General features: G+C 48.4%; 1 protein-coding gene across 2 annotated transcripts in view; it reads right to left on the reverse strand.

Moving 5' to 3' along the window:
• The window catches only part of DAAM1 (dishevelled associated activator of morphogenesis 1), a 97,305-nt gene that overhangs the window by 39,175 nt on the left and 42,243 nt on the right, over positions 1-15,887 (reverse strand). For both annotated transcript variants that reach the window (XM_036384021.2, XM_036384020.2), the window contains exon 4: positions 3,584-3,673. In XM_036384021.2, the coding sequence (XP_036239914.1) occupies positions 3,584-3,673 (90 nt within the window). The remainder of the gene's footprint in view (positions 1-3,583; positions 3,674-15,887) is intronic.

Below are 15,887 nucleotides of genomic sequence, written 5' to 3' on the forward strand. Positions count from 1 at the left end.
TGGTCATTTATTTTTGAGCTTCCAACACCCTGTACCCACCTATATTTTGAGGCTCATAAAAGCCACCCTTTGAGCTGCTTTAACAGCTTGGCATGACCTGCATGAGCTGTCAGGAGCCAAATCTCCTGTGATTAAACAGGTCCTGCAGACTAAGCACCAAGGGTTAATCATTAACTCCCTCTGGAAAAAGGCCATCCTGAGTCACACCCTTGCACTAAGGCAAACCCACAGCCAAAGAAACAGCAAATCTGGAAACCCTCCTGCTTCCTCCTCCCTGCACTTCCTAGCAATATCCTCTCCTGGAGAGCAGGGCCAGCAGGGAGTGAAATATTTTGGGATGAGCCATGAAACGAGTCATGGTCCAGAAATACCACTTCTAAAAGCAGATTTCATCCCACTGGCAATGCATCTCTGCCTTTGCATTTCCCTGCTTTATCCCAGCCATAGAGGGGCTGACAGCTTCAGAGAATAATCTATAAATCTCTCTCCTGACCCCAGCACTGCAGGGCTGCTGGGTTCAGAGCAGAGTTCAGCTCCTCCTCAGGCTGCTGCTGACAGAAGTGGGCAGCCCCACCCCGAGATGCTTTTTGTCCCTCTGTCTGTCCCCTGAGTGACACAGGGTGATGCAGGAGGGCTGGGACCACGAGGAGTTCATGCAGTGCACCCCAAGGATGGGATCAAACCCATTCCCTCCACAGATGGAGAATCAGGGAGGACAGAGCCTCCACCCTGCCAAGCCAGTCCTGTGGGCTGGGATAAAACCAGCTGCTAGCAGGGCAGAGAAACCAGGATGAAACCAGGGCTGCAGGCCAGGGGGAAATATTCCAGGGAAAGAAACGTGCCTGGGGGACAGCTGGATTTCCCCTATTTCCTCTCAACAGGTGCTGCCAAGGCTGTCAGGTCTCTTTCCAGGACAACCCAGCAAAAAATGTCTCATTTTTGTTTCCCTTTTATGAAATCTTGCCTGTCATAGGAATACATAAAACAGCAACATCAGGGATGTGCTCTGGAGAGCTGAGTGTGGTGGATGACACCAACAGCACAGCAGAAGCTCCAGCCAAAACTGGCAGCAGAGTGAAGAGCAGAAACTGCTCAGAGGAGAATTCTGGGTTGTTGGTAATCAGGCAGCTGCCTGACACTGATGTCCACCTTTTCCAGCCCCCTGGGACCCACCAGGTAAAACCGGGTGTTGCAAGCATCTCAAGCAACATCTTGTTGTCAAACACAGGCTTTGGGCACACCCTGCACTTCCCAAACCACTGCCACTCCAGGGAGGCAGGACCACTGTCCCATGCCCAGCCCTGCTGCCCGGCCCAAAAAGCAGACACTGCTCTCAGCTGGAGGAGTGCAGCCCCTCTCCTCCATGCCAGGCTGCCATGTAGGTGATCTGGCCTCATAAATGCACAGGAGCACAAGTGAGATTCACCACGAGCTGCCAGGATATCCACCAGTGTTTCTGCTGCTCATCACCAGCCATCACCACACGGGGCAGGACAGCCTAGAGCCTGCTGTGCATAGACCTGCTCTCCAGCCCATGTCAGTCCTGATTTCCTCCATGGCTGGAGCCTTCATTGATATGGTCTCACTCATTTTTAATTAACAATATTTGTCTCCATCAGAGCAAGCAGTGGCACATGTGCCCTGCAGCTCACTTTAAAATTTAATTTTAAATTTTAAAATTGAAATTTAATTTCAAATTTCCAGGGATGAGGCATCCACAACTTCTCTCTCTCTGGATTTACTCATACATACAGGTGTGCACATACATTTACATTTACATTTATATTTATAGTTATAAATATATGTATATGTATATGTATATGTATATGTATATGTATATGTATATGTATAAATATATTTATATGTGTATTTATGGCATCACAAGCAGGGAAGGAATGGCTGGAACAGCCAGAGGAATGAGGACCAGAGGAGAGCAGCAGCCAGGATCCAGGCTCAGATGGATCCTCAGAGGATGATGCCCCAGACACTTCTGTGGCTCCTTCCCCCCATGAACGAGGAGTTTCATAGCTCAGCCTTTAAAAACCCATGAGAGCAAGGAGGGTCTGGAAAGGGAAAGAGCCACCATCAGCTCCATCTAAACCCTTCCTCAGGAGATTAGATAGCCTGTAATCTGCACTCACAATAATAATTACATGGCTTTGCTTGATTTAACTCTCCCATTATCCAGACACACCAGGGCCAGGCTCTGCTTATCCACCAGGGAGTGAGGAGCAGCATCCCCTGCCCATTCTCCTGTTGATCCAGAGCAGTGCCTGTAATTTGTTCACATCCCTTCTCCCCTCCCATTTAAATCTGGGGCATAGCAGGCCTCTGTCTAACAATAATACAGGGATTTCAGGGGTATTTATGAGAGGCTTAAAATTTAATCCTACATGAGCAAGGTAAGCCTGCTCTTGGCCTAAAATGTGGATGGAAAATCTGGTGCCATTGCTACAGCAGGAGAAAAGAGAATTTACAGCAGTGAGCACCCTCTGAGCAGGGCAGTGACTGCCCAGCCACCCCCTGCAGCCAGGTGAGGAGCACTGTGGCAAATTTGGCAATGGAATCACAGAACCCCAGAATGGTTTGTGTTGGCAGGAAGCTTAAAGATCAGCTGATTCCAATGCAGGGACACCTGCTACCAGACCATGTGGCTCCAAACCCCACCCAACCTGGCCTGAAACACTTCCAGGGATGGGGCATCCACAGCTTCTCTGGGCAACCTGTGCCAGTGTTTCAACACCCTCACTGTAAAAACCTTCTTCTTTAATCAAACCTAAATAAACCTGCAGTTTAAAACCATTATCCCTTGTCCTACTGCAACAGCCCCTATTATAAGGTTTGTCCTCATCTGTTTTATAAGCCCCCTTTAGGTCCTGGGAGGGGCTCTGAGGAGATGGTGAGCAGCCCCTCAGCCCTGCAAGGCCAACCTCAGTGCCCACAGAGTTCCACATGGCCCTGATGTGCTGGCAGGGATGAGCATGGTGTTGTGGGGACACCCATGTGGGTTGTGGGGACACTCTCTCCAGCCTGAATGGGCTGGGGACCAAAGATTCTCTTTTCCCAGGGTCACCCCAGGAACAGGTCTGTCACAGACATCTTTTATGGAAAATCCTTTCCTTAGGATTTTTCCTCCTGAGAAGCTGAGAGGCCTCAGGAACAAAATGTAACCAATGGTTATCTGCTGCTGTGGAATGCAACAGGTGCATCTGGGATTGGTCTCATGTGGATGTTTCTAATTAATGGCCAATCACAGTCCAGCTGGCTCAGACTCTGTCCCAGCCACAAGCCTTTGTTATTCATTCCTTCTTTTTCTATTCTTAGCTAGCCTTCTGATGAAATCCTTTCTTCTATTCTTTTAGTATAGTTTTAATGTAATATATATTATAAAATAATAAATCAAGCCTTCTGAAACATGGAGTCAGATCCTCATCTCCTCCTTCATCCTCGGACCCCTGTGAACACGGTCACACAGGCCCATTTCTGTGACACCCCACAGATCACCTGGCATCCCAAGAGAGCTGTGTGCTTCCCCCCATCCTGCATGAGAGGGAAGAGGCTCAGCACCCATGAAATCTCTTACCTTTTTCTTGCTGCAGTAGATCTGCCACTTCTTCTCCGCCGGCAGCGCAAACATGGCCTCTCTGTGCTTGTCTGTGAGGTCAAGCTCATCCTGGAGAGGGGGAAAGAAACACAAAACATGCACCATGAGTACACAAACAGGTGATGGCACAGACACAGCCCCCCAGACAAGCAGTGTAAATCAATGTGGGGTCACACCATGGCACAGCAGTGACCCCACAGCATCACCCCATGACTCTGGATTTGTCAGGGCAATGATGCCAATCCTCATCCTGCTCTTGCTGACCTTTCCTGACTCTGGGCTGTAAACTTCCCTGCCTTGTCCCCCTCAGACATCTTCTTCATTGCTTTTAAAGGCTGTGAGTGTTTTGGAAAGGACATCCATGAAGCCATCAGGGCTGCCCACAAAGCTCACACTGACAGCTTCAGGTGAGCAATCTCATCTAAGACACACACACAGAGCAAAGAAAAATTCAAACAGGACCTTTCTTTTTATCATCATTACTTCACTAGAGCACCTCACCCTGAGTGGTCCAGCCCATTTCCACTGCTGACACCCTCATATCATCAAAAATTGGCTTTTGCTTTGTTTTCCTACAGCTAAGAATAGAAAGCTCTTTCCCTAATACCTACAGCTCATAAAGAGGTACATCCTCCCCATCAAAACTGCATCACGTACTGCCTGGCAGAGATAAAGCTGTTTACTGACTGAAGCCTTTATTGGTTTATCTGATGTTTTAAAGCACACATCCATTTCTGACTCAGAAGCTCAGTTAGCAGCGTGCCCCTCCGCCGGGATGCCCGAGCATTATCAAAGCCTCATCGCTTCCTGGTGCTGGATGTAGGTCAAAGCTTTTATGAGGGAACTAAATAAAACATTCAGGCAGGGCTGGGAGGCTTGCTGCTGAAGCCAACATTGATCTTAGAGCCATGGGTGTCTCTTAAAACCACCAGCACTGATGATAATCCTCGTGCTGGAGGGGTTTGGGGGCAGCACTGAGAGGCTGCAGAAGGTCACAGGGAAGCCCTGCCATGGCTTCAAGCCAACTCATCCCACCCAGACTGTGGATTTAAGTAAGAGGATCCCCATTAAAAATTACACATTTAATTCCAGCAAGCAAAAAAACACCATATATGGAGAACTGCTAAAGCTTCCCTGCCTGAACAATAACACTTAGCAACTAAAACAGCTTCTGTACCCCAGTCAAAGCCTCATTTGGGGAAGGCTAAGCAAGATGCCTCTGGCAAAAGATGGGTCCCTGCACCAGCAAGCCCACAGGCCACCAGGAAATTCAGCTGATATAATTCAAGCTCATATTGCACCCAGTAGCCAAGGAAGGGAGCTTTTTCTTGTAACCCAAACCCAGGGGCCCCCTCCAGCACAACAACCAGTGACAGAGGGCTGCTGGCAGTCCCAAACACCTCAGAAAGGCTTATCTATGCACAGCAGGTATTGATTTCTCTTCTTGATGAAATTACTCCTCAAAAGGAAAACTGTTGCAGAGGCTTTTTTTATTACACACTCATTGAGGAGGCTTTGCCTCTGCCTTGACCTTTTTACCCCAAATCTTCAAACCACCATGCTGCACAGAGCTGATGCTGGTGGAGTTCTGGAAACAGACTTGGACACCTTTACAACAGAAAACCCATTCTGCTGTAACAGAGACTGGGGGAAAAGAGAGGACTGAGAAAACCTGAGCCCAGTGCAAGACACATCCCATCCTCCTGCAGCCAGGGAGGAGAACCTGGGCTAGGGACTACTCCAACCACTGCCACGCTCAAACATTCCCATGTCCTTACAGCCTGGGAGGTCAGAGATCCCTATCAAACAACCAACCTCCACCCCAGCCTTGGGCAAGCCTTGTCACCCTTCCATGCCTCAAAATCAAAACTGCACTTCCCCGTTGCTTCCTCAGGCTATGAGCCAGTCAACATCCAAGCTCTGCTTCAGCCTCAGTTCATAGAAATCACAGAATGGTTTGGGCTGGGAGAGACCTTAAATATCATCTAGTTCCAACATTCTCCACCTTCTAAACCAGGTTGCTCATGGTCCCTTACAGCCTGGCCTTGAACACTTTTTTGGAAGTCTAAAGGTGACCAACAGGATGACACCCACACAGGGACCTGGCTGAAATTCACCTCACTGGAAAAGTAAATCTGGGAGTGTGGGGGAGGACAAGGGGCTCTTGATGAATATTTACCTCTGTGGTGAGGGTTTGAGAGAGCACAGGAAACTGCTTCCACTGTGACCCCACTTTCTGGCCATGTGAATCTGATAATCTGGCCTGAAAGCACCAGCCATAAGCACATCTGCACTTAGATCCACAGAAAAACATTTACTGAAGCTTTCAAAATGCCCATACCCTAAAAAGACAACTTGTGCAAATGTGAAGATTTATTAACAAGGAAAAAAAAACCCTAAACCAAGCTGAAACCTAAGCAGGAGCAAGAAGGGACAAAACAGAAGAACATATTAGGGAGGTGCTGGCACATGACAACGTGCAAACACATCCAAAAAAGGTGCAGAAATGCTTCTAAGTCTCACACAGCACATTTCATCGTGCCTCAGCTCTAACACGTTCAGTCATCACAGCCCTGCATCACTCAACACCTACCTAATGATATCTTGCAGGATGCTCAGGAGAGGTGTTTGAATAAATGCTGTGTGGCACCCAGTGAATATGAAAATCCTCCTAATCAAACAGTGACTAAGGACTGTAATTCAGAGCCCTAACAGTGACTCAGCTGGGAAGAGTCAGGTTTTTGCTGGTTTTTACGTGTTTGGGGATTCCTGCAGCCACCTCCAGCCCTTTGCTTAGGCTCACTGATGTGCATCTCAGTGCAGGCTGCTCAGAAACAGCCCCAAAAGATCAAGAAAGGACAGGAACAACACCTGTTTTCTGGGGGCTCACAGCCCACTGCAGAAATGCAGCTCCCACAAAGCCTTTAACAATCAACTGGAGTCACAGCGCGGCAGAGAAGCTGTTCAGAAACTCACACCCATATGGGCCTTCAATTAATAATCATGAGCTTGATAATTAGGTGATTCTAACTGGAAATTCATTTTATGGGCCATTTGCAGTCCACACACTCCCAGTAGTACAGCTTGTGATGCTGGCAGCTGTTGAAGAGTGGGAAGACAACCATGGGTCGGTGTCCATCACCCTCACAGCCCTCACCCCTCACCTTTCACAGCTCTGCCCCTTCCACCTGGCTTCCTCCTGTGTCAGGATCTGCCAACTTCACTATTTTTAATACTCTTCTGGAATCAGGTCAGTGGCATAAAAAATAACAGCCAAAAGGAAGTCTCTGCCCAGAGTGTTTTTACTGGAAAGAGATATGCTACTCTTAAATGTTTATCCTGTACAGCTAAACTATTCACCTTTACATCAGGAAACAGGTTTCCACATTAAATCTTCATTTGAATATGTTTTTTTAAAAAAACTCATAGGGAAGCCTTGACTCTCAGTGTGTATTTTGCTATTTCCAGGAGGTACAACACTTCCATGCTGTGTGCTCTGCTGACAGCTCTCCATTCCAGCCAAGCAAGCCTCACCCCTTCTCTCTGAGCACAGCATGAGCTCCACTGAAGGTGAGGTCTCACAGCATTCTCCTAAAGCTACCTGAGAAATGTGTGGCTGAGCTCAGCACATGGTGAGCACAACCCTGTGAGCCAAACAAGTAATAAGTAGTCCACAGCTCTCCCTTGGAGGACACGCAGCAGCACTCAGGGACAGATGTCCCCATGGCCTGCACCTCCCCAGGCTGGCACCTCAATGCTGTGAGGTGGCCTGTGGGCAACCAACCCCCTGGTCCAGCAGGGCCACGTACAGATGGTTTTTTGAGTATCTCCAAGGAGGGAGATGTCACCACCTCTCTGGTTGGTAGCCACTGCCATCTCCCACCACCTCCTGAAGGCAAAGCCAAAAAACCACCGGAAGAAACATTCGACCATCCCAGCAGGAAAAGCAACAAGTCCAGCCTCAGTCCTTTGAGACAAACTCCTGTCCCTGCCACCTCACTCATGCCATGTTTTAATGAGCATCTTCCACAGACTGAGAGCATTAGTGGACAACAGAGCATTAGTGGGGGCAACAGGAGGGAGACAGCAGCATGCTGCAAATCTCCTGACTTCAGGAATGACCTCCAGGATGGGCTCCTGGAGCTGGGGGAGCCCAAGTGCTGCCTACCCATGTCCACAAGACCACAGTGTGACCAGCACGGGTTCTTCCCCTTCATCCCACAGGTCCTTCGTGCCATCAGACATTCTGCATGAAGCATCTGGGAGCAGAGATTAAATAAGGAATAACTTCCTATAGAGGAGTCTGCAACTCCAAAATATCCTTACAGGTTGTAAGAAAAGAAAATTAAAAACCTTTAAATCCAATGTTCCTTTCTGGTTGATAAATTGTGCAAATTTAGTACATGGAGGAGACTGGGGGTCACTCATTGCCATACCTGAAATAATGATTATTTGAAATTTGCTTGTTTGTGCTGGGTTTGTATAAACATACATATATATGTTTATAGAATGACAGAAAAGCTTGTTTTGGGCAGGACCATAAAGACCAGCTAGTTTCAACACATTCCCTGTGAGCAGGGATGCCACACACTAGACCAAGCTGCTCCAAGTCCCATCAAAACTGGCTTTAAAACTTCCAGGGATGAGGCATCCACTTCTCTCTGGATTTACTTATACATACAGGTGAGCACATATATATTTATATTATATATATATATATGTATATATATATATTTATATACACACATACAGAAAGATGTTACTGGAGCAATAAATGACCAACATAATAAACAGCAAGTGAATTTACTCCTGGTGGGTGGATGCACAGATTTTAGAACCTTCTGTAAGTGAGGCTATAGCATGCAAAGATGAGATCTCTTGGATCATCAAATGAAGCATGAGAGAGATCCAAGAATGTTCAAAAATTTTGGAAAAAAATAGAAGGAAAAAAACAAAGTGTGAACTTTTTGGCAATGTTTGGCATTTAGGGGTCCAGCATGGGAATTAAGAAGTCCATAAATAATGTCCTGTTGAAGCCTGCACCGCCTTCCTTTCTCAGGGGTCATATTGCTTTTTCACTCTCTTCCAGGCATTCTTCTCCAAGTTCATCAATGTGATTTATCCCAGAAGGCTGTGGTCTCAGGGGAAATGGCAATCAGCATTTTTCCCCCCATTCCTCATCCCTTGTTTTTCCGCTGCCCGTGTGGCCGGAGCAGCAGCTGCTGCTTCCAGTGCTGGCCCTGCTGCCTTCAGCAAACCCCTGCCCCAGAACACACCCCACTCAGCTCCTTATTTTCCTTTTAAGCTGTTTTCTTGGAAAAAAAGGAATATTAATCCTTATTAACCAGTGGCTGTTACAAACAGCCCCTGCCTCCACACCCACCCCGTGCTGCAGGAGGAGCTCCTCCAGCTGCAGCTTTATTTAGGCAACTGCAATTCTCAGTGTATGCAGATTTATCTCAGGGTTTTTTTTTAAAGTCTTTTGTTTTTATTATCACTAATAAAAATGCCTCCTCCTCAGCACACTTCTTTTCAGCTACAGTACCCTGAGAGCTTAAAAACAACTCCTCAGACAAGCCAACCCTGCTAATATTATCACTGTGTATTTTTAATTTCTCCGTGACAACTTGCAGCTGCAATTACAGAACATGAACAAAAAAAAAATCAACTATTCATATTTTTAATGAATAAGCATTACAGATAAAAGATTATTATTCATTTTGCCTTTATGAATTCCCTGAATAAAGGAAATTGCTTACAGCCAAGTGAATGAGTAGCAGCAACAAGGAATAACAGAAGCACTTGGAAGTGCTCATGCCTGGTTAACCTCCTCCCACAACGAATTTTTCTTCCTAGTCTCAGAAAGACCCCAATCCACCCTGCTCAGTTATTGACCTGAACACACTGGACAGACACAAATGAAATATATATTCCTTCCTCCTCCTGCAGACAGATTATGGCCATCAATAGCTGATTTAGCCCTTCAATAAACTCCAGCTGCAGTTGATTCATGTTCCCATCAGATACCTAACTGAGGCAGACAGCATGTCATGCTTTAATATTTTAATTCAATGATTATTTTAATAGGCTAAAGGTTTCAAAGCTGCTTATATTTCAATATTAGTGTATTTTAAGAGAGGTATCCACTTAGTTTCTCTTTTTTTGTTATCATATATATATCTATATAACCTCATATACACTTTTTTTTTAATGTTATTTATTGAGCTCAGCCTCCTGTGACCTTTTCACCGACCTCATCTGGAAAACCTTTCTCCCATTTTAATTAACCCAGGGTACTTTTCCAGCCTGAGTTATTGATCTACACAGTTTCACCCTGCAGAGCACTCTCAGATCCAGAAGCCCTGCAGGTGCATCACCAGCATGCTTCTTCCACACAATTGTACATACACCCTGAAAAAGCAACAAAAATATGTCTCAGCCTATAATCCACTACTGTGACAGCTCAAATGGATTCAATCCAATCAACCAGAGCTGGGGATGGCTGTCCTTTGATGGGAGCACCTCCTACCATAATAAAGCACAGAGCTGGCAAATAAGTAAGGTTTCACATGTGGATCTCTCACCTCTTACAGAACGCAAGCAGCAGCTCCCTTTTCAGTCAGATTGGACACTGCTGCTGCTGCTGGCATCTCAGGGAGCTGCTCAAGCTGGAAATCAAGTCAAGAGTGGCTCCAGATGTGCCCTGCCTGACAGGGATGCTCAGGTAGGAACACTGTGGATGGTTGGTCTGGGGCTAAACCATGCCAAGGTTTCCCCAGATAATGCTCTGGGAAGGGTTTCAAAAGGGGCTGGATGGAATCAGAGGCTACAAAGCCCCACACCAACTTAATCCTGAAAGTATCCCGAGAGATACCACTCTGGTTGTGGGAACTAGAGAATGCAGCCACGGGAAGCAGAAGCCAGCTGTAGCCTGATGCTGATGGAGCAATAGAGGATGGAAATGGATGGGACAAGTCCTCATGCCCCACAGGCCTGGCTTTAGTCACACCTGGAATCCCAACAGCATTTTTAAGAACTTACTCAGGTGCAAAGCAGAGTCACCCTGAGAGGAGGACACTTCTGACCAAGGCTGGATGAGACTTGGAGCAACCTGGTCTGGTGGAAGGTGTCCCTGTCCATGGCAGGGAGCTGGAATGAGATGATCTTTAAGGTCCCTTCCCACCCAAACCATTCTGTGATTTCTGTGATTTCTATGATTTCAGGGTCTGACACCCAGCAGATGTCACATGCAAGCAGGCACAGACTGGTTTACAGATGTTGGGCGTGGTTGGGAAAGGGAAGCTGATCCCTGTAAATACTGGTATTGATTGGAACACTGGAGTTCATGGGAATTGAGATCACTGGGCACTCAGGCAGGATCCTCCCTGCAGGGCTGCAAAAGCCTCAGCTGCCAAAAGCTGACCTTGGTGATGTTCCCACGCTGAGGAACACCCAGCCTCTGCCAACAGCAGATGCTACAGCAGCACGGACAGCTTCCACTGGTATCTGCTCAGGGATACAAGGCAGGCACAGGCTATTCCCAGCAGGAATGCTTCCAGCTGAGCAAGGTGATCGAGCACAACTCATCTGCTGTCCAATCCTGCTCATAACTCCAGCAACACCACCCAACCACTGAGCAGTGGGGAAGAAGACTGCTCCCGGAGCAGATTCCCTGTCCAGAGAGGCTGGTGCCCTCCATGGTGACCTGTGCCAGGAATACTCAGAGCAAGTGCAAGCCAAAAACCTAAATGCCCCAATTAAGGTCACTGATATGTTACCAAATGAGCTGCCAGGCATCTCCCAGGGATGTGGCCTCCTCTTTTACGAAGTGCAAAGTGGAAAGCATTTAGCAGGTAGACTGTATTATTTTTCCACTCCACTTAGACTTCTCCTGGAAACAAAGGGGCTCCTTATGTGCTCCCTGCCCTACATTGTGCTGTAACATGGCTCCTTTGTAGAATCTGGGGTTGGGAACAGCACGTTTTTGGGCAAGACCCCACGCTGGTTTGTAGCAGTAATAGATACTGCAATTACAGGGCTGTTTCTGCTGAAATACAAAGTTCCTTGGTGGATTGGTTCATTCAGGTCCAAGGAACACAGGTAGGCAGAAAACCCTTATTTTCTGACCGAGTAGGTGTGTGACTTCCCTATCAGATGCTTGCCTATCAAAAGGTGCATTTAGAGATTAGCTGGGAGGGCGTTAACAACACAAGGTGATGAAAACAAGCGCCGTGAGCGCTGGGCTGGGATGACAGCCTGGCAGGTCCAGACTGTTCACATCAAAAAAAACAAAAACTGGGCAGCCTGGTGAAGTGTCCATATGGCACACGGATCCCCACAGAGTGAATTTAAAAGCAGATGTTACCTATCATTTGGTTTGCCTTCTTAAAAGTGATTCAAAAGCCGAGGGAGCTTGGTTTTGGGAGACAGCAGTGGGATGGGGTCAGGAGCTCCACACTCAGCATCTGGCTCTGGATGGACCCTGCAGAAAGGGGTGGCTTGCCCAGGACACAAGGGCTACTGCAATTGTCATTTTTTCCAGATACCAGCCACATGCTTTTCTTTGCAGATATAGGGGAAATGGCTTTGGTCACCATCCAGTGGTTCTCAAAATCCTGAAGTCCTTCATGCTGGAAGGACCAAGCAGCAAAGTATGACAGCTGACCTGCAAGCATGAAATGCAAAGCTTGGCTTTGCAGCTGATCCCTCAGCTGCTACTTAAAAGCCGTGTTGTTTTGCAAAGCCCAAAACCTCATACTTTCTCCTTATTGGATTAGAAACCGGGGGAGAAAGCACATTGCTGAAGTTCCTGAGCACAATGGAGATTGCTAGCAATGAGTTCCCAAGGCTGAGCTGTTATTGACACACAGCAGTGCTCACACTGACCACACCACCGTTTCTCCTCATGTTTATATGCTCCCTGCTCAAGCAGGATATAAAACAGCCATCATCCCAGCATGCCAAGAGGAAGGGGAGGCACAGCTCCAAGGGACAGCTATCCATGGAGAATCCTGCCCCAGCACTGCACATCATGAGCCACAGACCTATTGACCACCAGGAAACATTTCAAAGGCAACAGATTTAATGTCTGTACAGGGGATTCTATCTCCTCACCATCTCCTGATAGCATCCAGAGAGCAGCTCGGATGAAATGCATTAGCTGCCCCAAGTACAGCAAAAACAAATGATGTGATAAATCATATAAGCTGCCAGAGACCTTTTTATTGTTCCTCAGGCTCACAAGTTTCCACTACTTCATAAAGCAGCAGGGAGGGGATACAGCCGCCTTCCATGTGAGGGGAAGGCACAAAAAGCTCAGGCAACATCAGTGGGCAAAAGCCTGCACCCATCCTGAGTCTGGGGGGCTGGGGACACTGCACAGCCATTCACCTCCTGCTGTCACCTCCCCAAATCCAAAAAATTTGTCAGCTGCTGGAGTCTGGGCTGAGGCACCCAGGGAAGGTTACCTGCTCTGGTTTCACAGGCTAAAAACAGGCTGCTGCACATCACAGGCAGGATGCAGGGCAGGATGGAGGTTGCTCTAATTTCTTCTGCATCACTAGCTCAGAAGTGAAAAGGCTGCAAAGCCCCATTGGGAGCAGTAAATGGAATTTCCTCAAAGCCTGGGCAAGGCAAGCGTTGAGGAATGTCTGGAGCAGCACCTCCTCTGAACCCATCCCTCCACCAGCAGGGATGCAGGCTGGGAGCAGCCTGTGGGATCAGGGAGAGGCAGAATCTTGTGCTTCAGGGGCAAGCAAAGCCACATCAGACTCAGCAGCTCCTCTGAGCACCTAAGCTCTGTCAGCAGCCAGCAGAGCATCACTCTCATTCTGCAGGGATGGAGATGCCACCGTGACCCACCCCACTGTGAGGAGAGACAGAGAGGGGTCCTGGGTCATGCTGGGGCTCCTCCCATCCTCTCCAAACCAAGGCATCCCAGCCCCCTGCCCAGTGCACAGCACCACACACAGAGCATTACAAGCCTTGGAGTGACAAGGAGTGTTAAGCAGATATAAAGGACATCAGTCATTCACCCATCTGCTGGAAAGTCTAGTTGCTGGCAGAAAATAGAGAGGATTGTTATGGCAAGATCTACCATATGGCACCATTATGTGGAGCTTTGCAAGTGCTTTTTCTGAGTGTGCAAGCAAGATTTCAGCCTTTGAAGAAATGCTGTATTGTTAGCCTGGATACGCAGGAGCCTCTTGAAAGAAGCTGTGGCAGATGGCACAGCTTTGTTCTCTTGGTTCGCAGGCAGTTCATGCAACCCCACATTTCCTCCTCTCTGGGGCACAGTGATCAGTGATCCTCCTGATGTGTCCTATGGGAGGCTCCTGAAACTCCCTAAATCCAGTGGATGCTGCCTGGCAGGTGCCACACCTCTGCAGGAGCCTGGGGAAGCAACCAGTGCCTACCCAAGCTGGCAGGACACAGCGGTGCACAAAACCATAAAGCACTGTCCCAGCCAGAGGAGCTGCAAATCAGTAAATCTTGCTGAAACACTCTGCTTTTGTTTGTGCCTCTCTGCCAGCACCTGCTCCTCCCTGGGTGGCTGAGCCTGGCCGGAGCCCCGGCAGGACAGGGGACAAAGAAAATCCTTTCAGACAGGGCCGGTGCCCGCTTGAGCGACATCCCAACAATGCTCTGACAAAACCCATTCACACCAGGCTGGGGGAGAGGCAGGGAAAGGGAAAAGGTTCCTCTGGGAGGAAGCAGTGATCAGTCACTGACCACAACAACAACATCTGCATCTGCCCCGAGCCAGGGAAAAGCCCCTGCCTGCTGCATGTGGCTGGCTGGGACAGGGAGCATCATCCTTGCAGTCTGGGATGAAGATCAAGCATTTCTTGCTGCTGAAATTTGTGCCCAGGTGAAAAAAAATCCCATTTTCCTGTTGCTTCTAATGCAACTAAGTGAAAAACACTTGCACAGACACAGAATAAACCCCTAAATATTTATCTGTTCTAATTACCTATCCCAATTAAAATCCTAAGTGTCCATCTAACACAAAACAGGCCAAAAAAACAGACACTGGGAGAGCAGCCCAAGCATTTAGCTGACCTTGGAGTCACAGCTGCTCCACGTCCCTCTGCAGCTCAGGCCCTCATCCTCTGCTGCTGGCATGGGACAATCACCAATTTCTCCCACTATGGATGTTTCCTGCCTCAGATCAACAATCCACACTTAAAAACACACAAAGCTCAGGGAATATTTTGAAGGATGGCTCCAAAAAGAAAGGGACTTCGCCCTTCAATGTAAGCAGCAGGCTGGGATCTGTGGAGCAGGGATCCCACTCTGTTGTTTCAGTTTGTGGGAGGACTGTCCATGCCTACTGCTGCAATGTCCCCAAAGACACCCCCCACCCCAGGCCTGAAACCCTCCATCCCTCCACTCTGATCCCTGATGCAAACAAGTGGAGTAGAAAAGTCAGGATAAAGCTGCAAGGGAAGAGTTGGCAAAGGACCAACTCCAGCTGGCAAAGCCTCCAGATCCCCTCCAACCCCTTTAACTTCCCTCAACCCAATGGGCTGAGACAGCCAAGGACTTTGGAGGGAGCCTCAGTCCCACAGAGCAGCACAAGCCATCCCACCCAGGAGGGCCAAGCACCATGGCATGGGGCTCCTGCAGGCATGAAGATCAGCCCAGCACCTCTGAGTGCTTTCTCTGTCTCTCTTCCAAATGTTACACAGAGGGTTTGTACAGGAACAGTGGGATACTTTCCAAACCATTTAACTAATGCTGAAATTTAACACCCGACACCAACAGGTTACAGAGAGCAAGAAGGAGCTGTTGTAAGGACCAAGGGGGGGATTTGCAACTGCACTGCCCTGAATGGCAATCTGCCTCCTTGTGCCCACAGGGCAGAGCTTGGCTTCCCCCTCCCTCCCAACCAGGGCTGGCTTGGGTTGAGATCTGCCTGATGGGTTTTTTGGGGAGCCAGGGGGCTGCAGCTGCTTGTGCAGGAGGCACGGTGGGCACCCTCTGTCCCCCTCCCTGCATGGCTTCAGTCCCCAGGGAGCTCCTGCTGCCAGCGTGCCCTGGAGCAGCAGCTGCCTCTGGGCCTTTTTCTCACCCTTGGCTGGGGAAAAATAACTAAAAATCTCCCTAGCATGGAGAAGGGCTGGGGAGCAGAAGGGCCACACCAGGCTGTGCCTCAGGCTGGACTGGCTCCTGCCTTGCTGCACACACAGAGGTTCCCTGTGGCACTGCCACTGCACAAAGCATCTGGAGGAGTTTGCAAGAGATGTTTTGAAAATCCTGAGCTGAGATGAGGTGCACAGGC

The sequence above is a fragment of the Molothrus ater genome, chromosome 6, assembly GCF_012460135.2.
Source record: "Molothrus ater isolate BHLD 08-10-18 breed brown headed cowbird chromosome 6, BPBGC_Mater_1.1, whole genome shotgun sequence".
In the NCBI taxonomy this organism is placed as follows: Eukaryota; Metazoa; Chordata; class Aves; order Passeriformes; family Icteridae; genus Molothrus; species Molothrus ater.